This window comes from Neolamprologus brichardi, chromosome 4, assembly GCF_056152115.1.
Source record: "Neolamprologus brichardi isolate AB-2024 chromosome 4, ASM5615211v1, whole genome shotgun sequence".
Classification (NCBI taxonomy): Eukaryota; Metazoa; Chordata; class Actinopteri; order Cichliformes; family Cichlidae; genus Neolamprologus; species Neolamprologus brichardi.
Genome location: NC_142107.1, coordinates 18091109 through 18117923, shown reverse-complemented (window position 1 = coordinate 18117923; position 26815 = coordinate 18091109). Strand labels below are relative to the sequence as shown.

The 26815-nt window shown below is 41.8% G+C and overlaps 1 protein-coding gene across 4 annotated transcripts in view; it reads right to left on the bottom strand.

Moving 5' to 3' along the window:
* The window catches only part of znf385c (zinc finger protein 385C), a 144671-nt gene that overhangs the window by 48185 nt on the left and 69671 nt on the right, over positions 1 to 26815 (bottom strand). The window contains exon 1 of one of the 4 annotated variants that reach the window (XM_006798247.3): positions 8498 to 8973. The exons of the other annotated variants lie outside the window; for them this stretch is intronic. Within the exon in view, the coding sequence (XP_006798310.1) occupies positions 8498 to 8507 (10 nt within the window). The 5' untranslated portion in view covers positions 8508 to 8973. Of the gene's footprint in view, positions 1 to 8497; positions 8974 to 26815 lie in introns of those variants that run through there. 4 annotated transcript variants of the gene reach the window in all.

Here is a 26815-nt window from a genome sequence, read left to right as displayed (position 1 = left end):
CTACATGTCATGAGACAACATCTTGCATGGAGTGCAATTCATGGTCATTTTGTGGAAGGAATTGATCGTGTGCACAGCTATACACATAATGGGTTGAGATCAGGATTATTTGTAATTGATTAATTGATTGTAATCTGTTGGAGCCAGAACCATATGTGGGTTCTAGGGGATCAAAAACATATATTTTTCTGGATTTTGACTGTTCATTTCTTTAGTAAATGAGCAAATTTCTAAATTCACCAGGGGATAAAATAATCTCCCCCACTCTACATAAGAGAGATTTTCACCTAGATGAGAGAGCAAGACTGTAACACCATTACTACCACCTGCTGCACCACTCTGTGCTCCCATAACAGTGTCCAACAGCAGTATTTGATCACTGGGACTCCACAATGAACTAAGCAACAGACACAAACAGAAGGATGACTTGTAGATAATATGGATCAGATGAAAACCTAATTCTCAAAAAACGAATGTGGTCCAGAGCCCGAGCAGCACAGTTCTCAAGTCTCATTCTCAGCACTGTCTTCAGTGAGGCTGTGACATTTGAGGCATCAAAGGCCAATCGATATATTTGTTGTGTTAGAGAGGGGACAAGAGTGCAGCATTTGAAAACAGCTTAGACTGAGTCAAACTAATCTCCCGGCAACAAATCCACTCTGCAGCCCTAATCAATTCGTTATACGGCGTCTTCTCGAATACACATTTGCACCTATGCACAGACGCGCACGTGAGTAAGGCACTGTGATGATTAGCTTGTCCCATTTAATCATTTCCTATTAGAGACACCTGCAAGGTTGAAACAGTCTTATGTGATTACGCGTAATCACAGAAAATGTCACATTTGAATGATAAGCAGCATGAGAAGACGACGTGAAACATGATGCCCTGCATTTTTACACCATGGAATTATTAACTTTTCTCATGCATTTGGAAAAAAAAAGAAAAAAAGGTATAGAAAAAAAAAGCTTTTCCTGTTTAAGTCTCACAAATGTGTGAAAAAAAAACATTCACACAAGGCTCACACATAATTATGCATATGCTGTGCAGGCGTATAAATACAAGCACCCACACTGGGCTGTGGGGGGGGGGGGGGGGGGGGGGGGCGGGGGAAGCCTATCTACTGTGGATAAAAGACATCCCTTATCAGCTTCCTCATAGAGGAGCTGGGAATGAAGGCATTTACTCAAATGAAAGAGCAGCTTTTGGAGATAAGCCGAGAAAGACGAAGCCCAACTAAGCTTTCAGATTGGACTGGGCCTATAGAGGGAACAGAGGAGGACGTAAAGGATGGATGGACAGACGGATGGATGATAGATGGGTGGATTGTTGATGAAGTGATGGGAGGATGGTGTAGGCTCCTTTTTGGTGATTTTGAGTGCAGTTGTGTGAGGCAGATGTGCGCATACAGAGGAGGAGTGTGTGGCTTTTGTCTGCGATAGAAGTGCTTACATAAAGAGCATTTAGAGGATGTGGGTGTAAAAGCTATTGTGTTGACCCCAGTATTTAGTCTGTGCAGGCGTGCATGTGTTCGTCTCTACCTTGTGTCTATCCCTGTGCTCAGAGCTGGCCCTGTCTGCACAGTGAGCTGGCACATCTTCTCCGCTGCACTGGGCTGTGAGCTGTGCTAGAATAACCCACTTCAAAGACACCCATTGTCACACACTAATGTGGCAAACGACAGCTAGCACCACAGAAATCAGCACACACTGAGACTGGATATTCCCTCCGAGTCTCTGCTATGGGGGAAGAAGGGTGGCGTGGGTGGGGAAGGGGGGGGGGGAGAGCGAGGTTTGTTCGCAAACACGCTGCTGTGCCAACATTAATCATGTAGACTCTCATAAAATCATTAGAGCTGATCATTCGCAGTCAATCTCTCTCCATAATGGCTCGGTACTGATGACAAAAAGCAAGAATGCCAATTTCTGTAAGAAATCCAAGCCAACACAGTCACACACGGACACCTTTGTACTGTGCAAAAATATCAACATGGAGAACTGAGGCAGCTGAACTAAACAGAAGGCTTTAGATGAAGAGAGCTTTTATTTTACATGTTTTATATATAATTATGCCTGTGCTTTAGTTTGATTTGTAGAAGGGAATGCAGGTGTAGTTCTGTGTGTGTGACAAAAATTTGCATTTTTTATTTTACTGTATTTTTGTACATCACAGGTTGCGAAAGTGTTGTCCCCCGTACGCAGAATCTGTTAGTTTGTAAGTGCGTCACAGTGTATGCATGTGGTTTGGAGAAGTGGGTGCTTGTGAGTACAAAAAAAAATGCTTACTATAAATATTGGTAACTGCATCTTGGGTGTGTGCACAGAAAATGCAAACCACACAATTGGGTAATTGCATTTTGTCAATTGATTTATGTATATTCATTTGTTGTTTGTACCACAGCTGAGTTTGCTGAGTTCTACCTTTTCAGTGATTTGCTGAATACCCCCAATCCTTTTTAGCCTCAAATATTTGAACAATTCCTCAAGTGTATAATTTATTTCCAGTGTTTACTATTTGCAAACATAACTGATGGAAATAAACCTCTAACAGCAAGTGCTGATAATCTTTTTATTTTATTTTATTTCTGTTGAAGGGCAGTTCATCGTTTTTTTATGTTTTATAGATTTGTTGTCTTTTTATGACTGAAAAAAGTCTGTAATAATTCCAGTATTTTCTGTATATTGGTGTTTGTGCATGTGTGCATATAGGACAATGACTGGATAATAATTTCCTGCCACTGTAGTTATTATTGAGAACGCTGCACTGTTAAACGCTCGTGAGATGCCGTGCAGTACAGGTGAAGGTCACTATCCTGACTGCTGACAAAGAGCTGGAGCCAAGATAGCCATTAGAGCTGGATCACTGCATCTTCTGTTTACACTTCCAACCATTTACACACTCGCTGCACTCTATTAAGCCCATTGGACCCCTGAGAATTGCAGATTGGTGGTCAGGGCATGAGGTTCTGATGGCTGGATTTGACTGTAAAATCGATGGCCTTTGTCTATATAACTGCACTAGCATGAGGATCAGTGGCTGTGAAAGTAACGGTCTGATTTGAAGACCTAGAAATACACATGGAACAAAGAGAGAATTGAGAAACATAGATTAGGAAAGATGTTCCATCTCCTTTTTAGGTTTTATTTCCTTTATGCTCATTTATTCTTCCTCAGTCTGTTTGGTCTAAAGGCCTTTAGCTCTTCTGTCACTCATTTAAGTAGAGGTCAGAGCATCAAGTAGACCAGTCACCCACTTTAGCTGAAAGCTGCATTACCAGTTGAAGAATTCACAAGCTCAGAAAAATACACAAATACACACAAGCACAAAGTGCAAGTGATGTTTTGCCGTTTCTCTTCAAGGCCTCCATCTTTAGCCTCAGCACCCAGGGAATGAGAGGCTAAATGGTGAAGTTTTGGTGCAGAGAGCAGCGTGGGAACATTTCTCATGTTGTCAGAGCTCCCGCTGAGGCTCACATATGCCTACAGCTCTCAGCATCCAGAAGCCATCACTCCAGCAGGCGGGCCAATCAAACCCATGCTGTCACTTCAGTGAAATGACTTGAACTGGCACTCACACACAGGCAATTTCCCCACAGGGAGCACAGGGACAAGAAGGAGTACATACGAACCACGCGTTCAAATGCTACACGCGCAAAAGAAAACACACGTAGCCCTATAATGTGCCGCAACAGAAATCACACTTTTCCACAACAGCCTCTGTTACAATGAAAAAAAATATTCCAAGAAAAAGATCTAATGAATCTAATATAAGAACCAACCGAGGAATCTGTGTACAGCTGTGCATTCTTTGCTTTTTCTCGACAACTGTTCATCCAATCTACCTGAAGCTGACTCCTGGAGGAGGCGATAAAACAGCACCCTACCTTTTCCAAATAGTGGCTACAATGCCATTCACACTTGGAGAAGGTCTGCAGAGGCAGAGAATAACTGAAGTGTAACCAGTTGTACTAATACTGTACTCCCTGGAAAGAGAAGCGCAGAACTCTTCTGTGCTTGGGAATGATTGGCACTTGAATATACCTGTCTCTCAGATCACTGGATTTGATAGTGATTAGGCTTAGGGCACTCGGTGAATATAGACAGGTCCAAATTTGGCCTCATTCTACCGGTCTGCTTTGGAACAAGAAAATAGCTCAACTGAAACTCCTTGTTCTTCCACATAGGGCGGCCAGAGATGTAACTTATCCAGGAGCTCTGCCAGCTCTCACATCAAGGCCATTTTCTCCATCTAAGATGATAAGACCGTTTCCACAAGGCCAATAAAAAGGGACATGGAACTTGACTGACTGCCCAACCATACAACCACAAGTGCACTTCTTCGCTTTACCTTTTGCTTGCTCTTACACTATAATTTGAGAAAAAAAAATCATAATATTGTCTTTAATTTTGCTAAATTGGAAGTTCAAACTATTTTCAGTAGTCAAGAACAAATCACTACTGTAATAATAAATTCTTTGACCTTCAATCTCTGCTCTTTGCTGTCCTCTAGCTTGTCTTAACGCTTGCGTGCACATCCGTGTATCCGTGTAGACAAAGCTTATTATTGCTCCTGCAGCAGTCCGCTCAGTCATCCTGTTCTCCAACCTACCTAAACATCATTTGGTCAGAAAGATTCAGTCTCAACATCAAAATGGGCTCACTCAAATGTGTAATTTCACTTTGATTTATGACATGCAGCATTCCTTTATGTATCCAGTTACATTTACATTTTCTCTCAGTAATAACAGAGATAAATCAAGAGATGTCCAGCAACGTTTACGGGACACTTCCCTCAAGGAATTTGTTCCACGCTAAAAGCGTACTCCACTAAGTACGACTAAAAATAGACAGTTAAAAATAATAATAATGAACAGCGATTATACTTCTTGCATTAATCATGACTTCACTTGACCATCTAAATGTTCAGTCTGAGACTCAGGTGTATTATGTTAGCAGTGACTAATGTAGCCTTAAACTACTAACTTACTCCAAAGCTGCACTTTCCTCATTATTAAATTTTCATCTTCAGCTTCATTGGATGTTCTGTCCAAAGACCCAGCCCTTTTATGACACATAAAGAATTCCATTAAAGACCGGAATTATTATCGTTATTAATATTTTTATTTATTTATTTTGGGGGATTTTGTCCCCCAAAATAAAGTCCATAAAGTCCAAGTCCAAACGCGCCGTGACAAAACACATTACATTATGATTAGAATTTCTGACTCACATATGAAAACACCATATCATCACAAACTACTCTAAAAAACAGTAAACACAACAGCTTGACAATGTGCAACGACGTGAGAGTTTCTACGAGAAGAATCGGTCTTTAAATTTACACCTCACGAACTGATTTCTGCTGGGAAAGATAAAATGAGATCAAGATTAGTGACTACAGCAAAAAGCAGTATGGAGAACAAGAGTTTTGGAGTAATAACACATCCCATTGTTCCCGTTACCTGGAAGCAATGGCAGCCCGGGACATTAAAGTGAAAGATTACCTCACACAGACATCGACAACTGCATAAAAGTGGGAAAGAACTTTACTCCAGTGGATAAAACATATAAAATGCAGTAAGATGAGAAACAATAAATATGAAATAATATACTATTTGTGGCAGCACTCTTTCATTTCCACACAAGATTTTTTTTTACATAGATGATGCAGATTAATAGGGACTGAGGTAATGAAAAATACAAAAGTCACTTTAACTGCAGATTTGTCATCTGAAGTGAGGTGTTTGTTGGGCTACTAAAGTGGGTTATTTGTCTTCTCTGGGCACATGCCTGCCTGCGTGTGCGTGCACGTGTGAGAGAGAGACAGTAGGCAGAGGTGTGCTGAACAGAAGCTGGAGAGTTTCCACCCTCGTCCCTCTGGTCCGTGAGGGATGAATGAAAAGACAGGAGGCTCGGGAGATTCATCCATCATAATGAGTGATGAACACACAGACACACACACACAGAAGAGCACTCACTCCGTCAGTCCAGACAGGGGCCCACAGCTGCTCTAACCAAAAAGACACAGTCGGCATAACACACACTCGGGAAGAGCTTGTTCGTTTAATCGGCTGATGGTTTGGTGATGGCACAAATGTGTCGTTTGTGGGAAATGAACCAATGCCTTTTCATTAACCTCCTCATTTACACCCCCTCCACCTGCACCACCACTTCAAACAGCCATTGCTCCCTACTGCTTAGAAGACCCTGCAGCTTCTGCAGATCAAAACTAGAAACAAGTCCAAGTGGACACTGACACTTCAAGGTCAAGCAATACAAATGAAATTATACATTCAGCTAAAATCTGGAAATCACAAATAGTATGTTTATGAATAAATTATTCTTTTACTTAAAAAAAAAAAATACAACTCTACTTTTAGGGTGTGGCCAGTCCACGATAAGTGGTCGCAGTCTGTAATCCTAGCCCCGTGTAATTACCCCTGATCAACCCTGGGACCCCGTTTAGCTCAGATTAGCCCTGCTTTCTATGCATCCCCCACCTCAGATCCCACAGACAAAAAAAAGGTTGGAAGTGGAAGAATGTCGCCCACTCCCGAAGAAGCCTATAATCAGCTCTCCTGCAGCCCTGCAACCTGTCCCCCGCTTGTGCGGATGATGGGGGCGTTGTGGATGGATGAGTGAAGTAAGACAAAGTCAAGCCCCCACTACCAGGTCTTTTGCTCTCCAACTCAATACTGAAATATTCAATATGAAGAGAACTGTCTGTGTCAGAAGACAGCAACACAGTGACTAATAATGGCCATTGTCCAGTACAGGCTGTTATCTGGAACTGAGAAGAAGCCACTGCCGCCAAAGCTCCCCAGTGACACCCCAACTGGCTTTTACGACGACATAATGGCCGAGAAGAAATCAGCACAGGACAAAGGCCCAAGTAGTTAGGGCTCCATTTGACAGAAGAGCAGTTCTTTATGAGCGGACTAAAAGGGCGAGTGGGAAAGAACGCTGACGAGAGAGGGAAGAAGATGGTATTTCAGTAAAACACTTCAGCGTTGGAAGCTTTTGGTGCTCCATGGACGATAGTTTTTACTAGTGTTGGGATTAGAAGGTTGCGTTTGTGACATGGAGTAAATATCTAGAGAAATGCTAATGTGGCATCCATTTGCATGAGTCATTTGCCCATGCTCCGAAGCCATTTTAAGAGCACCGAGATCGCAAATCACCACACAGTCACACTTATGGCGGGAGCCATCACATCCAGAGGTCTGACACAACACTATGAGTGCATTTCTTTTAGATCTCTGTGAACTGGGTGTTTTCCCAAATTCAGCTACATTTTCTGTTTATTTGTCTCTGAAAGTGAAATAAGGAGTACTCATAGAAGCACTGATATGCAATGCAGGAACAGTTGCCATGAACATGCTTTAAATCAGGATTTTAGATGAAGGGGCCTAGCAGCTTGGGTCCATTAGTCCTTCTTTGTTCAGCCCATACACACAAAAAATACACCTCCATTGAGATTGAGTTAATTATGCAAATGAAGTTCTTTTTTCTGGATTTAGTGGGGCAGCTTTTATACTAATGCCTATGCCAATTTTATCCGATTCAATCAAAACATACTATAATCATCAAAGCTTTATTTTCAAGCCCACAAAAGGCTGAGATCTTCAAACATCACTACTTGAATAGTTCAGGGCAAGCTGGTCAATTTTATTTATTAATAAAAAAATGAACAACGAGTTGTTTGAAGGCACACTGAGACGTCAGGTTAATGACGTCGTTCTTCACAGCGAGCTTATGATGCTTATTATCAGGAACTGGTTTACAAATGTCCACTAATTATAGCCCCCCCCCCCCCCCTCCCACACACACACACACACACACACACACACACACACACACACACACACAAGCAAACGTATTTATTTTATTTATTTGGCTGATGTTTGAGAAGGTCTTTTTTCTCAAACAGACTGATGTTTTGTTTTGTTTATTATTGATGACTCGGGACGTTGTGACGTTTTAAAAGAAAATAGAACAAAACCATATTAATAATAATCTACGGTGGAAGTTTTCGTGATAAAAGCGCCAAGTTCCATGTATGGGCCGAGAGGACTAAGGAGTGTGAGGTGTCGGTAACTCCGAACCAGCCAGGACGCACACTTTTGGTTGAGCTTCATATAATCTGACGCGGTGATTGTTGATGCACAGGCATGTAATCGACGGCGCACAAAAGCGCGCAGGACATTCATGAATAAATCATAAAATAGACACTTTAAATGGTCAACTTGCGAGCCCGATAAATGACTAATCCCTGGATTTTTCATTTTTCCCGACAACGACTTTTAGTGCGCCTGCTCCACATAGTGTGTTTGCATTAACATGCTTTAAGATCTTTTTTTAACCCATCGACACTGTTGCAACACGAAATCCTGAAACGGTTGTATTTGGAACCTTTCAGGAATCTTTCGTGTATTGCTTACTCAGCGCAGCCGCGTTATCACCGGTAAAGTGGAGAACTGTAGGTGTTTAACACTTACCGATCAGCATCGTGGCTCCAGGACCGTATCTGTGAGTCTACAGCTCGGCGTGTCACCTGCCGTGAAAACGGTAAAAAAAATAAAAAATAAAAAAATATTTACGCACTTTTATCCCCAGAGAGAGAGGACAGCACGCAGGTGCGAACGGTAGGCGTACGGCACTTAAAGAAGAGCCTCGGAATGTGCTGGAGCCGATTTTAGAGGACTTGTTTCCTCTCCTGTCTTTCCAAAGACAACTCTTTTTGTCAACACTGTATCCTTTACTCCCCCGTCTTTGGTGACCAATTCCCAGGAAATCTTAGATCCTATTGATGCGCGTTCTCCTCAGTTAAAATCCTATTGCTCGTGCTGCTGCTCCGCGTGGCCTGAAGGAGGCGAGGGATAGGAGTGTGGGAGCGAAGCTGGGTGTAATTGCCTGTTTCTTCTCTCTCTCTCTCTCTCTTCCCTGATGTCTCTCTGAGTTCTCTCCTCCTGTCATCCTTTCCTCTCCAAAGTCCCACATCTTTCTCTCTCCTCCCCTTGGTGAGCCCCTTTAACATGACAGGGCTGCACAGAGACAAGCTGCACACCTGTACAACTTGGCAACACATTAGCCCTCTTGTCAAACTTACTGCTTTGTAGGTCAGCACTAGGAATGACGTTGGCGTCAGATATGTTCTGTCATGCAGCGTCAAAAAAATAAAGATAAATTAATCAATAAAATAAAGGCAGAAGCAATAAGCAGGTCTGGATAAGAGAAGCATGACAGGTGCACGGTAAACATGAAGGGAAAGAAAAGAATATTTTCTGAGACAGGTTTCCGTTCGTGCTCTCATAAGTATGATTTGTGCACACTTGTCAAGGCAACTGTCGTGTGTGCACTACAATGTGTGAGTGAGAGCAACGTGAGAGTGACTGCAAGTGATGGTTTCTCACAGCCGTCTCTTCTGCCAGTCTGCGCCTCCTTTGTGTCTCTTCTTGTCGATGCATCATTTGGTGAAGCTGACACATATTCGGGGATTTGAAATTGGCTCGAGAGCGCAGAGAGCCTACTCGGAATTAAATTTCTGTTTGTTCAAATGGCGTGTTGTGTGTTATGTGTGTGTGTGTGTATAAGTAGATTGTGATTTGAAGGGCCTTGGTGTAATGCTAAGCTGTCCTGGAGCTACGCCAAAGCACATCTCCCAGGGTGCTATCAGGAACTTAATTACAGCATTAAATTGCTCCCTCTCCGCCTCTCCTGCGCTTGAAGTTCACTTCCTCTTCGTTTCCATTTTCGCCCCTTTCCGCTTTTCTACTTAAACTGTATTTCTACTTAATCATATACTTTGTCTCTTCTCCCCATCTGTCTGTCTCTCTCTGTCTATATTGTTCCTCTGCTTCTAGTTTATTCGATTTGCTGCTTTGGCTGAAATGCCCACTGGTCCTTGCTGTGTTCATGTCGTCATTGTGAAGAGGGCTTTCAGATGTTTTTTTTTTAAATTGTTCCTGACATCCGCTGTCCAAGTCAAAAATAACGTGTTCATCAGCTGTGTCTGCTGTCCATTCAAAGGGTCTAATTCAACCTTTACATTAAACTGATACTATATACATGATGCTCTTTAACAGTCAGTTTGTCATGATGTTATTAGGAGTGCTGTTCCAAAGAGTAAAGCTGCAAGTGAGAAAGTGGAGCATGGCAGCAGGGAGAGGTTGTAGTGATCAGATTGCTGATGAAGAGCTCCTTTTTAAACATGAAATATTGTCTCTGACAGAGTGTTGTGCGGGGTGTGAACTACCTTTCTTCTCCAATCCAGGTTTCTGTTCCTTGCCATTCACAAAGGCAGCAGTAGACCCAGAGACTCTCCTTTGGGGCAGAGTAGGGGACACAGGGGCAGCTGGGCTGTCCTGTTGCCTCATGCCAACCATCAGCCTACGGGCTGCCATGCCAGAGCCTGGGCTAATTAGAAACACGGGAATCGCTCCAAGCTTTACATCAGTCAGCCTCAGCCAAGAAGATTTGTTCTAGCCTATTTGTTCCATACTGTATGTTAAGAGAAAACAATACATGGTTACACCTCTGCGAGGGACTAAATAAAAGTCAATTTTTCCACTGCAAAGCCTATGTGTATGTTTTAATAATATATTGAGGAAAGGCTCTTTAATAATATTGTTCATTAAGGACCTTTTGCAGTGGCTTAATAATAGTTGCTCTTAGCTGCATCACAAGTCAAGTTCTAGAGTAAATCTATGAGGCTGAAAAAAGTGCCAAAAACTGCAGTCCTTCAAGTGGCCACTTGAGGCTGGCACCAAAAGTGAAAGTAATCACATAGACTTCTCACCTTTACAGCTTAAATCAATATGTTTACATCTCAAGTGGGGGTAGGGAGGAGGGACAATTATAATTTAAAAAAAGTTATGCATCATTACAGGCATGGCCACTTAGATGAGGGGTGAATCACCATACAGAGAAATGTAACTCGTGGCTGTCGAGTAGGTCTTGGCTAATTTGAGTCACTAATTAGACTTCTTTTTAACTACCTGACAAATAATATTCTGGCAAGCTCCAAGATTATATTAGAACTTAAAGCTTATAATTTAGAATTTCAAGACTCCCAAAAACAAAGCTAGCAAAAGCATTACATCTAAAACTGAGTCTTCCAAACAGGACCTCACAAATCAGTGAGTGATGTCACAATGTCTATGCCCTCCTTTAATATGGCCTAAAGTTGGTGTAGGTAATTATATTCAGCTTTTGAGTCCTAAAGCAATTACAGCACTACAGTGGAAACCCATGCCATGACACTGCCAGCACACAGTTCTTGTGCTGATGTTAATGCCAGAGCAGGTAGAGGTGACAAGGAAGGAGTCCACACACTGAGAACTCAGTAGTTACTGAGTGAGCAACATGCTGGCTGTAAAACAGCCTGTTTCAGTTTAAGCATTGTTTTCAATGAATTGCATTCTCAAAAAATGTTTTGCCTCACTCCTGTTTCTTCTTGTTGCACGTTGAAGCTATACTCGAAACCTTCTTAAGATCCAACCATGCAAATTATATTTTTTTGCCACTTTTCAAGTGGTCTTAAACTTTTGATTGGGACTGTATTAGAGAGCCTGATTCACTGTGTCTGTTTTCTTCAATTGCTGTACACTGGTTTATAACATAAATTGTAATGTTTATTTCCAACATTGGTATAAGAACAATTCTAAGTCAACTGGATTCCAAGGGCATAAGCCTAAGTGAATTTATTTATGACTACATGTAAAAGTCAGGGTGAGTTGCAGGGATTCACACCTTTGATTTAATTCTGGCTGAGTGATCTTTACTATGTTTGACTTGACAGACTGTGGCATGAACTAAGTATACACTATGACCAAGTGAAAATTGTAAAATTAACTCACTTAACTAGTGAAATTTCCATCTAAATTAAAACGAACAAAATCAAAACAGCCTCACATGGTGAAGCTTTTTCTACATGCTTAAAAAACACGATGAGGAGCACAGATACATTTCCACATGAGTGGAACTTTTTTCACATTGCCAGCATTTTCACTCATTTATGCCTAAATGGATGTAAGAACAGATGGTCTCTTAAAAATAAATACTAGATTGACTTGTCAGGATGATACAACATAAAGGAGTTTTCTTTTTCATGATTATATTGTTCACACTTTTGAGCCATTTGACCTCCTTTGTCATTGGATCAGTGTTCAACTTGTTCATTTCAAGTTGCTATGCTATACACTGAAAAACAATGCAGGAAAAAAAAGGTCTGACATTACTGTTCCTTTGTGAGTTGCGGGACAGCAAATCTGTAGTTAACACTGGTGGACTTGCTGCTGAGAGCCAAGTATCTATGGTGATGAGTGACAGATCCAGGAGAGGAGAGAAGGTCAAGCTGTCACATTTAGGTTTAATGAAATTGTGTTATCTTTCCACAATTGTGTTCTTTTATACACCGTCTGGCTCTGTGTAAAGCCACAGACTTTTCACTGGAGTCAGTTGTGAGACTTGGCGATTTAAAGAAGAAGATCTGACATGTCGAAAAGTTTGTTTACGAGTTAAAAAACAAAACAAAGAACATGATCGCAAAAGAAACATTTCTGCAAAATGTGGCATATGCACAGAATATGAATTGTTGGGAGGTTACATTGCACGGAGGTGAGGTGGAAACTCCAGAAGAGGTGAGCGGCCTGTGATTATTATGCAGTACGTGTAAACGTTGTAGAGTGCTGACAGTGTCACTGCAGTGGGTTGGGTGGGTGGAGAAGTGTGGGACAAAGAGCGAGTGCGTGATGAGTGATCAAGACCTGGTGGAGGAGAGGGTTCAATGTGAAATATGGAGATAAATGCTGTCACCTGACAGAATGACGGCGGTGTATCACGCCATGCAAGCCTAATATCATGTGACATCCATTTAGCCGTGGCATCTGGGCATCACTACAACATCCTCTTCTTCCTCCCTTCTTCACATTCACCACAAATATCACAACTTCCATTAGTTATTAACACATGGCAACAAACAGCAAGAAAGACTCTGATGGGGAAGTTCATCTAGTCTCTCAACAGCAGCCTGATCAATACCTGTCAACGCCTGACAGCCTTGTAATGTCCACCTTTTTGTTTTCCAATATGCGGCGGGGATGTGAGAGTGCGATAAGAATGGCACCGCTGTTTTTGATGAGTTGTTTGTATAAATCTATGAAAGCATGAGGACGGGAGTTTACTAAGCAAAACAAATGCTTTTTCCCAGCCCTTGAGGTTAATGGATATGATGCATAGCTGCAGATTATCTTCTTTATTCTGTACAGAAGTCATTTTTTCTGTAATTTACTGGACAGCACAACAAGAAGCGCAATCAAATCTAACCACAGCCATGCTGTTTTATGATCCCAAATACATGCCAGAGCGTGAGTGACAGGCTAATTAATGAAAAAGAAAAGAAGTTAGCTCTGCCTCTCTTTCTCTAGTGTTCCAAGCCATCGGCCTCCTCAATTAGAGCTTTCTCTGCCAACCTGCTGCTGAGGCTTGAATAGGTAATGGCTGGCAGCAGCAGAGGAGGCTAACAGCCATCGCTTTCTCTTTCTAAACTAACAATAGTCCTCTCCTTTCTCATTCCCTTCCTCCACAAACAGTTTTCACTTTCCCCCTTTCTCCTTAAATCATAAACTTTATCTCTTACTCGTTCTCTCATCTCGCACCCGCTCCTCTTTGAAAGCCCGACACTAAGCTCTCACTTTTTAAATTGACATCTACGCATCTCCCTCTTTCTCAATCCCTCTGTCAATTTGCTTACTTCAATGGCATATTTTTTTTTCCTCTTCACTATCTCTCACTAGACCCAAATCTCTTTCACGCCCTCTTTCTCTAACAAACAAACAAATGAATTGAAGAGCACTGGAAAGGAACATCCTCAGAGCGTAACGGCTCTGACTGACTGACTGAAAGAGAAACCAACTAAGTGACAGAAAGACTGACAGCAGGTTGAAGGAACACTGAGAAGGTAGACTGTGAGGCGCTAAAGTAATTTAAAAATGGGCGGACAAGAAAGACAGATGCTGATGGGTGACAGTGTAAGATGCCCAGTCCCATAAAAGCATCTGAAGGCAAGTCTAAGAGCGCGCATTAAAGGAGAAGAGACCAAGTGTCAAGTTATTTGCTTGTTGTTCCGCTCACTGATGAGCAGTGTTGGGGAGTAACGGAATACATGTACCGCCGTTACGTATTTAAAATACAAAATATGAGTAACTGTATTCCGTTACAGTTACCGTTTAAAAAGGTGGTATTTAGAATACAGTTACTTTGTTGAAATAAATGGATTACACGGCGGTACTTCCCTGTTTCATATTGTGGCGGGTCAGGACTGTTTGGGTTTTGTTTGACAGCTACGTTCTGTTGTTCCAGGTGGCAGCGTTACGGTTGCCATGGTTACAGGGTGACGCTCTCTCTCTCTGCGTGTTTCCTGGGTGAGAGAGCGCCTGTTGTTGTTGTGCTAAGCTAATAGGCAGAATGCTACAGGTATAGCTCTAAAGAATGTAGCATCATAGGCAGTGTAGTCCGTGCTGCAGGGAGAATGGACTGCCATACACGTTATGTGTCTGTGAGCGAGGGAGGGAGAAAAAGGAAAAGTACAAGCTGTCATGGAGCAAAAACGGGAGCTGGAAGCATGTAAATATAATAATAACCACTGCAGCCAAGAAGAGTGCCTGACGAGCCCAGTTGTAAGTAAGCTATTAAGACTCGACTGTACGCTGTGTTCGTGTTTTCCTCCAAAAACAATAAGTTCTGTTGGAGCAGCCTTTCAATGCCTCTCTCTGTCTCCTGCTAGCAAAGTTGACCCAGACAACAAAGTAAAGCTATTTTTCGGCTACGAGCCCGACACAGAACCCACCGTATTAGCCAGAGGTCCCTTTACTACGGTTCAGAGCTGCGGACCTTCAGTAACAGTAATAAATCACAGCAATAATACATTCACGTAGTTGTAAACAGCATGATAATATATTAGGTAATCCAAAGTATTCAGAATACGTTACACTCATTGAGTAACGTAACGGAATACGTTACAGAATACATTTTGGGACATGTATTCTGTATTCTGTAATGGAATACATTTTAAAAGTAACCTTCCCAACACTGCTGATGAGCCACCCAGCTTGTGTCTCTATGTCCCTTATTAACATATACTGAATGACTAGCAAAAAGAGAAAACAAGCAAATTACATAAATTATACGACTACATGCAAACCCCGGGATTTAAAATACAATTTGAAATCACTCCAAAAATGAAAAACAGATACTAATAAGAGCACAAGTCTTTTTCAACAACATGCTGTGTGGTTCACCTTATCTGTCTTGATAAGGAAATGTGTTGTCATCATGGAGTGTCATATAAAATGCTTAGTTAGCACAGATGGGAATCTGTGTTGTCCTTTGCGGCCAATCTTGATGCTGCAAAGGATTGCACCTGGGAATATTGTGCTGCCAACAGATAACAGTTCTGGTTTTAAGACCTGCAGTGTCTGCATCAGGTGCTGGAGAGGTGGCTGTGGTATTCAGTGCAGGTTTGTCTGCCTGGAAGGTTGTCAGCCTGTTTTGGACATCTATGTTTAGTTTTCATTTCACCTGCTGACTCCTTTTGTTTTTCACTTCATATTTACTCACCAGTTAGGTTTGTGCACATGGACACACACCTTGCACATTAATGTGGCACAATGTTAACTTTGACAAAACTGCATTATTGTTGCCCCAGAAATGAAATATGTTAATATTTCTATTTTTTAAATAAAGCAAATCTAATTGTTCTTTGACTCTTAAATGTACTGATTAATTTTGGGGGTCAATAATTAGCTATTACTAAAAAAAAAAAAAGTAAAAGGTAAATTTTTTTAAGGAAATTTTATGCATCTTTTATGTTTTATAAAAGAGTAACAAGCCATTGGTAATAACATTTGACCAGGTTGTAAAAAAAATCGATTTGGCTAGTTTTTATCCAGCTCATTAATTCATCATTTAATTCATCATCACTTACTTTCTGTAAAAGGGAGATCCAGCGCATCAGACAAAAGTACACCTATTAATAACTTCTTGCTGCACCATTTACAACATGTATAATCTATCATATGTGAAGTGGTGAATGTTGCAGAAATAAGTTAATAATACATGTATTTTGGATTAATAGGATGAAGATCCTTTACACAAACTAGGCGGTCATATTGATGAATTAAACAGCAGCAGTAAAGACTACAGAAGTAATGCAGCTAGAGGACATACAGTAAATTAATTATTAATTTTCAAACCCAGAATTTCTTTAACAGAATGGCTTACACAGCTATATAAAGAATTAATGAATGATTTATAAACCATTAACCTCCTAGGTCCTGGCGTCCACATATGTGGACATCACATTTTGGGTTATTTAGACCAAAATACTCAATTTTGCTCTACAAGGGCCTGATAACCACTTACGAGGACATTATACTGCTACTGTTCTACTGAAATTTTAAACGAATGTCCTCATATGTGGATCTCGTTTTTCTTAGAAGCAGAAATTAGGTAAAAAAAAACCAAACTGGTAATTCTTTATTTTTACATTCATCGGGTCCCAATCAGCCCAAATATCAAAGAGAAATTAAAAATGCATGCCGTGGAAGAGTTCGGGTCTTAGGAAGTTAATAGAATAGCAACTTATTGAATGGCTTGTAAAATGTGCTGCCCAGAAAATGACATCATTCTCACAACTGTAATGTTATAAGGTAGGATCATGAGTTTTGTTTATAACCAAGATTTTTCTTGTTTACATGATAACATCTGGATTCACCAAACTTCCCTTTTTCCATTAGCAGGACTAAAGGATGGCAAGTTGCTTTGCAAGATATATTTACATAAACTCCTCTAAAAATAAACATAGCTCCTAATATCTGTTATATCTAACAATATTTTGTGTTTGAAGTTTCCACTGTAATGAGAACATTAGAAACAGTAACATCTGTCTGGTACTAAATCATATTCTTACAACCTGGTGTCACTCAACATATTGGCTGCTGGGGTGTTTCTTTAAAAAAAAAAAAAAAGTAGCACATAGTGTCAAATATCTAGATCATATGCGTTAACCCAGAGGAGAGAGGGGCTGACAGCCCAGTATGACACTGCAAAGTGTGTGTGTGTGTGTGTATGCGTTGTGCTTGTAAGCGCTGCCACCTGCACATTCCAACTCATCACAACAGGAGAGAAGACGTCCCATTTAGCATCACTGTCACATACAGTTTCACAGACAGACGAACACAAGAAGAGAGAGGAAGAGTATGTATGTGAGTGTGTGAGAGGGAAAGAGAGATTGTGGTAAGAGGGGAAGATGGCTTCCCTAACATAAATAAATCATCAGTGTGTTTCGTCGCCTTGGCTAGGTTCACAAGTGGAAGATGAAGGAGCGTAACAGTGAGGGGGAGGAGGAGCTGAAAAAGACGGAAACCGATAAAGAGGGAAACTGCTAGGTGAGGGGAACAGCAGGCAGGTGGGAATCCTGGTGTCTCAGGTGGAACAGAAAATGTCTACTGTCAAACTGATGTAATTGCTGCCAAGAATAACTGGACACGTCGGGGGTCCGTGTGTAAATTCATGCATACAGCTATATAATACAGTCTAAACTATTCCATGTGAATGTAAACATCTCTGCTGTCTCTAAAACACAGGTAGGAAGTTACTTATTGAATGTCTCATTGAAAATGTAGATCTAAACCCAGGCATATGAATTTAATCTTTAAGGCAGTTTTCTTCTCTTACAGTATGTTATTCATACTATCCAGCACTGCTCTGTCTTTATAGTATCTGTGAATGAAGTTTTTAGTGTGTGTGCACTCGCCAGCCACTCGTTAGGTATGAATGACGAAGAAAAGCTATTTAAATGATTTTGAATGCGGCAAAATATGTTGGGGTCAGGCAGGCTTGATGGGAAATGTTGATCTGCTGAGATTTTCCCACACAACCATCTCTAGGGTTTACAGATGATGGTCCAAGTGTCAGTTCTCTAGGCAAAAAATTATTTGAAAAAAAGTATAAATTAAGTCATCAAAAACTGAAGCAGATGGGCTACAGCAGCAGAAGACCCCACCGAATGCCACTCCTGTCAGCTAAGAACAGGAAACTGAACTTCAGTCTGTATGGGCTCACTCAAATTGGACAACAAATGATTAGAAAAATGTTTCCTGTTGTAATGAGTCTAGATTTAGTGTCAGAATCTGGCATAAACAACATGAAAACATGAATCCGTCCCGCCTTGTATGAACTGTTCTGGCAGCTGCTGGTGGTGATGATGTCATTTCTTGGCATTTTCTTGGTACACTTTGGGCCCTTTAGTACAAACTGAGCATTGAGCCTATCTCAGGATTGTTGCTGTCCATATCCATCCCTTTATGACCACAGTGCCCCCATCCTCTGGGTACACTGAAGATTTGAGCGTTGTGGCTCATATCATCTCAAGATGGTTTCTTGAACGTGACAATGAGCTCAAATAGCTTCTACATTCACCAAATCTCAGTCCAGTAGCGCACCTTTGGAATGCGGTGGAACAAAGGATTTCAATCATGGATATGCTATTGACAAAACTATAGCAAATGTGTGATGATCAAGTCAATATTGACTAAAAACTCCGAATTAATGTCTCCAGCACCTTGCTGAGTCTATGCCATGAAGAATAAAGCCACTTCTGAAGTCAAAAGGGTGTTCACAGCCAGTATTGAAATTTTTACCTACTCTAATCTCACACAGTAAGTCTTCAGTGACTTGACCCTGTTTACGAACATTTTGGCACATGATAAAGTGATAGATGAGTCCTGATTTTCCATTAGGAATAACATCAGCTTTGCAAAAACATTTAGGATTTTAATTCTATTACACTAATCAAAATTTAATAAGCAGACCTCAATAAAGTCTAATATAATAATGGCCTCAAATACATAACCCATTTTGTTTTTTTATTTGATTTATGACTAACAATAATAATTTTATGTTGGTGGTAATTGAAATTTTCAATCTCCAAACAAACAGTCTAACTGTTACCTGTAAAACTAAACTATCCTGGCATTTTTATTTGCCATTTTTTAAGCAGACACATGTCAGTTACAGCACATTTACAACTAGAGCTAAATCCAAAGTGGCTAACTGTTTACGTGCTTCTTTCGTCTTTATTATATTTTCATACTTCATATTTGACTCATTGTTTTAAAAGGTACGTTTTATATCGTTTTGCTCCCAAGGCCAACTAGAGTGACTCATGCTATGCAAAGAATGAATAATGCTCGATTGTACTTTTATTCCTTAATTGCTGCCTAGGTACTTCAAACTGTAATTAGAGGGAGTCATACATTTGAACAATCGTTTCAGAGTTAGTTCAGCTGTGTTGCCACCACTTAAGAAAGAATTTGAAGGAGAACAGTGTTGCATGTTTGATGATATTTAGCACAGTTGAGCCACTCTCAACCATATATTCTTTAATTTACACTGTATAGGCAAACACATACTTGAATCACTTGAAAAATATAGAAAGAATTACAGTGACATTGGTCAAGCAGACTGAGAGTGAACAAAGGGGCATCTTCTGCTTTAATGTTCCAGGCTACAATTACACACAAAGACTACATGAAGGCAAAAATCAGTCTCCTAATCATTACCATTAGAGTGACTCCAGGATGTATATTACCACATATTAGACTCCTACTGTATTGTTTTTGCAGTATTGTTCATGAAAGAGAAAGCGAGAGAGAAAAACCCCAGTCTACATAAACATGTTATTGTGATTTTTTTTTATTAGGTTTGTCTTTCTGGTTTTGTCACGGCTACAAAAACAATTTGTCCCCTTTATAAAGCTCTAATAAACATTGAATTATAGCTGCTAACAAAACACTTGGTTGTCTGAGTATTGAGGCATAGAAAAGAAAGGTTTGAAAAGTATCTATATTTGGGGGGCAAAACTCAGAAAATATATTTGTACACTTTTTTAGCATTCACCTTGAAAGTTGGCTTGTCTTTGGGTTCAATAAATAATACAATGAAGCAGTCAGTGAAAGCCTGTGTGCTCGTTGAGTCAGATAAAGGACATGCTTTACGTAGGAGAGTCATTACAATGACAGAATGCTGCTTGTATAGTGAAGATAAGGCTATTCAGAGTTAAAAGCACAGGCTTTCACATAATAAATGTGGCTAGTGGCCATCCTCACACTAAACAACTTGGCTTTTATTGAGGTAAAGTGGGGAAAAAAGGAAGTGATTAAACAACGTAAGGTAAACCCATTGTTTATTCATATAATAGGAATTAAACTAGTATTTTATATATGCAGTATGATGAACAAATGTTTGTGTGAAAATGTTTTTACACTTGGAGCCACTATAGAGAGACTTGTATTTACATTGTTGTGTTTACACATCAAAAACAGAGAACTACAAAGAAAAAAAACAAAAAACAAAGCCAGTCTTGCCATTTTGTGCAATTTATAAAATTTGACAGTACAGCAGCAGACCATCATATAAAGGATGGAAAGAGTAGCAAAGAAAGGAAAAACAGCTATGCCTCGAGATGCAGTTGAATCTTAGAGATGTGAAAGGATATTGAAGGTGAGAGGGGAAAGTAATCCATCGTGAGGCATGTGAAGAGCCACAGAAAGTGCAGTGGAAACACTGGGATTTTGCTTTCCTCCCAAAAGATGAGAGCATCTGACGCACCTGATGGCAGTCCTGGAAAATCTGTAAAATAGGACCCATAAAATTGAAGGACTGCAAGGGTTTGGACCTTGGAAAAAAACTGTCATGGTCTGCGAGAGTGTTTGGTGGACCCAGGTGCGGACACAGACGCAGGAGGCATTTGGTTATTTGGTTTTTATTTTTTAAACCTCTGTGGTTGTTCTATTACAAAACATAAACATGGCAATCATAAACTTTGTTGCATATGTGCCTGGTCACTCATTTGGCTCTTGTATCTCCTTAGCAACGCATTGTTTGTCCATTGTATGCATATACATATGCATATCCAGGCCGGGTTAGTTTCCAGCTAATCGTGCCCTTACATGACTCACGGGTTCTCAGTGTTGATGTCAACAAGGTAAGCAGCTTTCAAGTCACACATATCAGACAAGACAGAAAATAAGAGAGGAAATCGAAACTGACTGCATAGTTTTGAGGGTTTTGAAAAGTTTGAAAAAGCAAAATCGTTACAAAAGTCTAATCTCTAGTGCCTTTAAAGACTTACTGGGGGCGAGGGGGGGAGGAGGTTACTTTGCATGAAGACAAACTGCATGACATAGAGGCTTAGAAGGTCTTCTATTCTTATTTTCCTTTATTTAGTTATGAGATGTGATATGAATCACACAAGAAACACTTGTTTTCATACATTTCTGACTTTATAAAATACAATTTTTAATAAGTCATTTTAATACAGTCAGCCAATCTAAAAATGTAACTGAGAAAAAATGGTAACACATGGATGAAAGAACATGTGGGGAAGTTGGCTTGAACATCTATGAGCTGCTTTCACTTGATAAACGACTTGTTACAATGTGCATTTCCACAGCCTTACTGGAAGGCAGGCTGCTCTTGCTGACTATTCTAGTCTTGCTCGGGCCCACAATGTGTGTATTTTTGTGTCTGTCTCCATGTTTGTGTCTGTTTGTCTGCATTTGTGTTTCAGAGCAGCTGAAGCATGTGGCGTGAAAGACAATGGCACAAACCTAAAGGTCTAGAGCCAGGCATGCTGAGATTCATTTCCCTGCCATTCAGCCAGATAAAATATCACAGCAATCATGGCCTGCACCCAGTATCGCTGTGTGTCTACGTGTATGTGTACACATCTATTTAAGTATGTCTGTATGAAATTTGTCTATATGTGTGTGTGTGCAAAGGTGTTGTGTGTTTTGTCAGTCTTGTGCCAAGTGAGGCTATGGCTTCTGCATCTGCTATTGTGAGGACGCATCGCCTCGTTGCCTTCCTGTTTTTCCATCCCATCCAACACCCCCAGACCCGCCTATGCCTGTATGGCAGGTCACATGGGCGCTCTGGGTGGTTTCACATCCCATCATTTCCTGTGACTGACTGTCGGGGCACATCAGGGTGCCACGCGAGTCTAATGCTGATGAGCTGAGACAGCTCTATTCTGACTGGGAGGGGTCTAGTGGACCAAGCACAATCTGCAAGCACCACCCCCTCCTCCATGTACACACACACACACACACACACACACAAACAAACACACAGACTTACTGTAGAGAGCAAACTACATAGCAACAGTCTGCTAGCACCACCGTGCAAATTCAGTGTGTATGCATGCGTAACTGTGTCACTACAGTACAAGTATGAATCACACCAGAAAGCCTAATACTAACTATATTTTTGTGGTAGGAATTATGATGTATATACCATTCATATGATAATATATGCCTACAAACGCATAAAATAAATCAAATCACACACTTCATTTATTGTTTGGTTGGTGAAGACTACTTGTCTACGAGACAGGGAGAGGCGATCCAAGGCAACTAACAGACAGGCATAAATTAAGGACAAGAGCCACAAAGAGGGTCAGTGTTAGGCGATGAATGAACAATCTGTGTCACAGGAAAATCCTGTTTCATATTGTGAAGTGGATTGGAGGAGGCGATGGCCTGTTATGTGCACTATGTAACACGTACACCTGCACACCATCTGTGCATGCATGTGTAAAAGCAAGTGTGCGCGTGTGCTGACGTGGACCTGTGCGGACCTCTAGCTTGCATGGACTCGCAGTCACAGAGATTCAGAACAGACACGCACCTGGGCCGTGTGCACGCACGGAGACAGATGTGGTATATATGATAAAAATGGCTGTTAAAGAGATTAAAGGAAGACAGACAACGTGTCAGGATAAAGAGCAGGGGCCAACAAGGAGAAACAGAAGGAAAAAGGGTTTGACAGAAACAGGCTAACGGTGTAAAGAAGAAGGGAGCACAGGAGAGCCTGACAGACAGAAAAGTTCGAATAATAGATAGCGGCAGTGAGTCAATGTGATGGTGAGACAATAAACAGATAGACGTGTTCTGTCACGGGGAGAGAGGCTGAGGGAGAGGAGCGAGAAACACTGGCCTTACAAGCCCCTGCTACACTCTTGTTTTTACAATGGAGCGAGAGACAAAAAAAACTCAAGCTCACTTTAGAAAATCATCCCCTTCTCACATAAAGCTCAGTAATTTGCTTCCATTGATTATTGATTAATTGGCTTGAAGAGAATAGAGTAACAAAATTACATTGAAGCGCTTGCATCGATTCATTTTCATTCTTTCTGTTGCTTCAGAGCCTTTCATGTCCTGTATAACCCCTCAGGCTGTGCACCAAATGAAAAAAAAAAAATCGCTTACAACCTTGAACAGCTGCAAGTCTGTCCATTTTAAACACTGCTAATCCACTTTATATATTAAAGACTAATTATATGTGGACATGAACTGAACATTGACCGGGGCAACATAACAGTCTTCATAGTCTGCAACACAAAACCCCAGATAAGCATGTATAAAAATACAAAAAGATGATGCAAAAGAATTCCTGTCAACTGAAAATTAGGAATGTAGAATCAGTGTCAGCATCAGTTTTTAAAGGAGTTCCATGTATTGTTCCTCTGAAAGAAACAGTATCTGTCTAAAGATGGTTTTTGAAAGAGGACTGTACATTTTCCAATAACTCTAACAGAAGCTACTGAGCCAAGAACCCCGAGAGGTTTAACAAAGTCACTGAGCACCAAAGGAGCTCAATGACTCCTTAATAAGCCATTTACAGATATAGTAAATCTAACAGATGTCTCATAATGGATGATTCAGCTGACTATATTCAATGAAAATGTTTTATAGCATTTCATATGTATAGAATTTATTCTCTACAAAATCTGCACCTGGCATTTATAATACAGTTAAAGCCAGGGAAAGAGTTCTGTTATGGAAACTCAGCCAACTATTAAGGTTAAGCAACTCAACTGTTGAGTTGCTCAAGCTGGCAGTTGGCTACAAAATTCCCACCCATCTCTGCCTCTCCTGAATTCAACTCTTGAAAATGCATAAAATATGCCTCAAATATGAAACCATATATTTACTGTTAAACACACTTATGGTGTCTATGCACCCGTTCACCATGACCTCTATTGTTCTCTACTTCGATACCCCTAACATTTTATCCATCACGCCAAATTTCCAACTTTTTTTTTTTTTTTTTTTCTTTTTTGCCTGTCCCGTTTGGCTCTTTTGCCATCAGAATTATTGTCTAAAGGCGAAGAAAGATGCCCAACGGATTTTCTTTACCAAATTGACCATCCCAGCTTTGCCGTAATGGTCCATTTGATTCACCTTTTATTCTTTATTTTATTTTCACTTGCTGAATACGGGACAGACTTGACTGGGGGAAAGAAAAGGGAGAAAGAAAGAGGGAAAGAAAAACAGTTGAGAAGAGGGACGGGGGAGAAGGGCGAAAAACAAAAACCAACAGAATAAGCAAAAAAATAAATAAATAAATAAATAAAAAAAAAAAAAAAATAAAAAAAAAAAAAATACATGTATCGATCACCTGGATCACCTGTTGAGAAAGAAAAAAGAAAACAAGCAGAAGAAAACGAGAGTAATACAATAAACAACATCACAATGATATATGGGAATATAACAGTAAATACTAAATATTAAACATTATTGTGCAGCACGTAAGATCGACAGCACAGTGTGCATTGAGGTAGGAGCCAAAAAGGGTGTAGTTTGTGTGTGTGAGCACCCGTGTGTACACCTGTGAGCATGGACGCGCTTGTTTTCTTAAAAGGTTCCCTCATGTAATGATCTGCTAGAGGGTGTGGGGGGCCACTGCCCCGTCCTCCAGGGCATGAAGCAGGTATGGAGGAGATCAAAACTCCAGACATCCAGAGGCCCTCAGAACACAAGAGACCAAGGAAGACCAACAGAGGGGCAGCCGTGCCACTGTCCCAGAAAGAGCTGAGGAGAGTCCCAGATGAGGGGTCACCCAGCAGCCACGGAGCAGAAGCCAGGGGGGGTTGCAGCGACGTGCCCGTGAGTTCCGCCGGCAGCCAGCTGTGCCTGAGTGACCGAGCCCCAGGCCGAGAGGCCGGGGGCACCCCACCTCCGAAGTGGCCCAAGCGAGCCCCAGGCTCCAGGCCCCGATAAGCAGCCGCCAAGGAGTGAGCCGGTGTGTACCCGGACACCCACCCCCGGACACAAAGAACCACCAACGCACCGATGTCTGAGGGAGTCCGCCCCCGGCAGGGGAAGTGGTGGGGGGAGATAGGCCTCCAAACCTTGGAGGGCCTGAGCTGTCCTCAGAGAGGTGGCGTCTGATACCCAACCTGACATATGGACACAGACATACAGGCACACACAGATACAAACATCCATTCCCACCCTCATGCTCTCATATGCACTTACTCCACACTTAACCAACGTGGAGACAGACATAAAGAGACGCTGTACACACAATCACACTCCCCAAGCGTACTCTACAAACCGGGTCTAGGTACCCTTGCCCCTGGAGGGGGGAACTGCACCCAGACCCAGGTTGTGTTACCCTTTTTCCCTGCGGTGGGGAGAAGCAGACCGCCCCGACTCCGCAGCAGCAGGGAGGCCCCACATTCCGGACCCCAGTCGGACGGCCAACTCCTCCTCCTAGCCCCCCTGCTCCAGCAGACCGCAGAGAACGAGGGTGAGAGAAGACTCCTAACCTCCCTCCACCCGCTCATTGTAGTGTTGATGTATGTGTGTTCTAAGGTGCATTTAAAACCCAGGAGGGCATGGAGCTACCTGCCAGAGAGCAGCAGGTAGGCGCATAGTCCCTCCTGCTAGCCCTCAATGTCTACGTGTATTTAAAATTGAGAGGTGGGCAACGACGCCAGGGGTGAGGTGTACACCCTGATGGTAATTGGGATTCCGTGTAGCGTGCCCACCCCCAAGATCCTATATGTATGTGTAATGAGAGTGTGAGTAATGTGAATGTCTAAGTTGCGGGATAAAATTGAGGCAGAGGCAGCCAGAAGGGGACAGAGGGGGGGGTTACCTCCTCTGCACCCTGGTGACACACCCCTACTCCAAGGCCCTGCATGTGTGGGTGGTTGTGGTGGAGCGGGAAGAGGGAGGCAGCTGGAGATGGGGAGGGAAGGAAGGGAGGGGCAAGTGACCCCTCCCTGGGGCCAGCTCCCCCGCTGACCCCAGTAGGCACCCCCATACTCCGCGACCCGCCAGGGAAGGGGGGCCCAGGCCCATCCGAACCGGGGCCCAGCGCAGCGGCGCCGCCCGGCCCCACAGAGCCAAATTTCCAACTTAACATGCTGCAGAGATTGCAAATAAATTTAGCCCATTACGCAACATGACAGGGTCATTGTGGGTGACATGGCTCTTGCTACAGTTGATCTGTGTAAAAGTTAAACCAACTATTTTCTCAGATGGGAATTCATCACACAGAATCTGACCAATGAAGTGTATTTACTCAGAGACCTTGATGTAAAAATGTTTGTGAACTCAGAGTGTACACACAGGGCATCTTTTATAAAACTAAGGATTGATGTTTTATGCTCTATATTGTGCAAGCTGTGAATACTCAGACTGTGTGCTCAATGTAAGGAGTGACCAGTTGGGACACTGAGAGGCCAGGAGAGATTAAAACTGTATTTCTCCACCAGCTTTTCAGACCCTTCCTCACCTCTGACGCTGTTAGAAAGCAAGAGACGACGACACGGTCATCAGCAGCCTGTTCGGAAGAGCGTCTGTTTAAACTGGCTGGTCAGAAAATGAATGGTGCAGTCAGGCACTGTGAGCCGTAGTGACACACTGTACACAGCAACAATTGCCACACTGCAGTGAGGCATC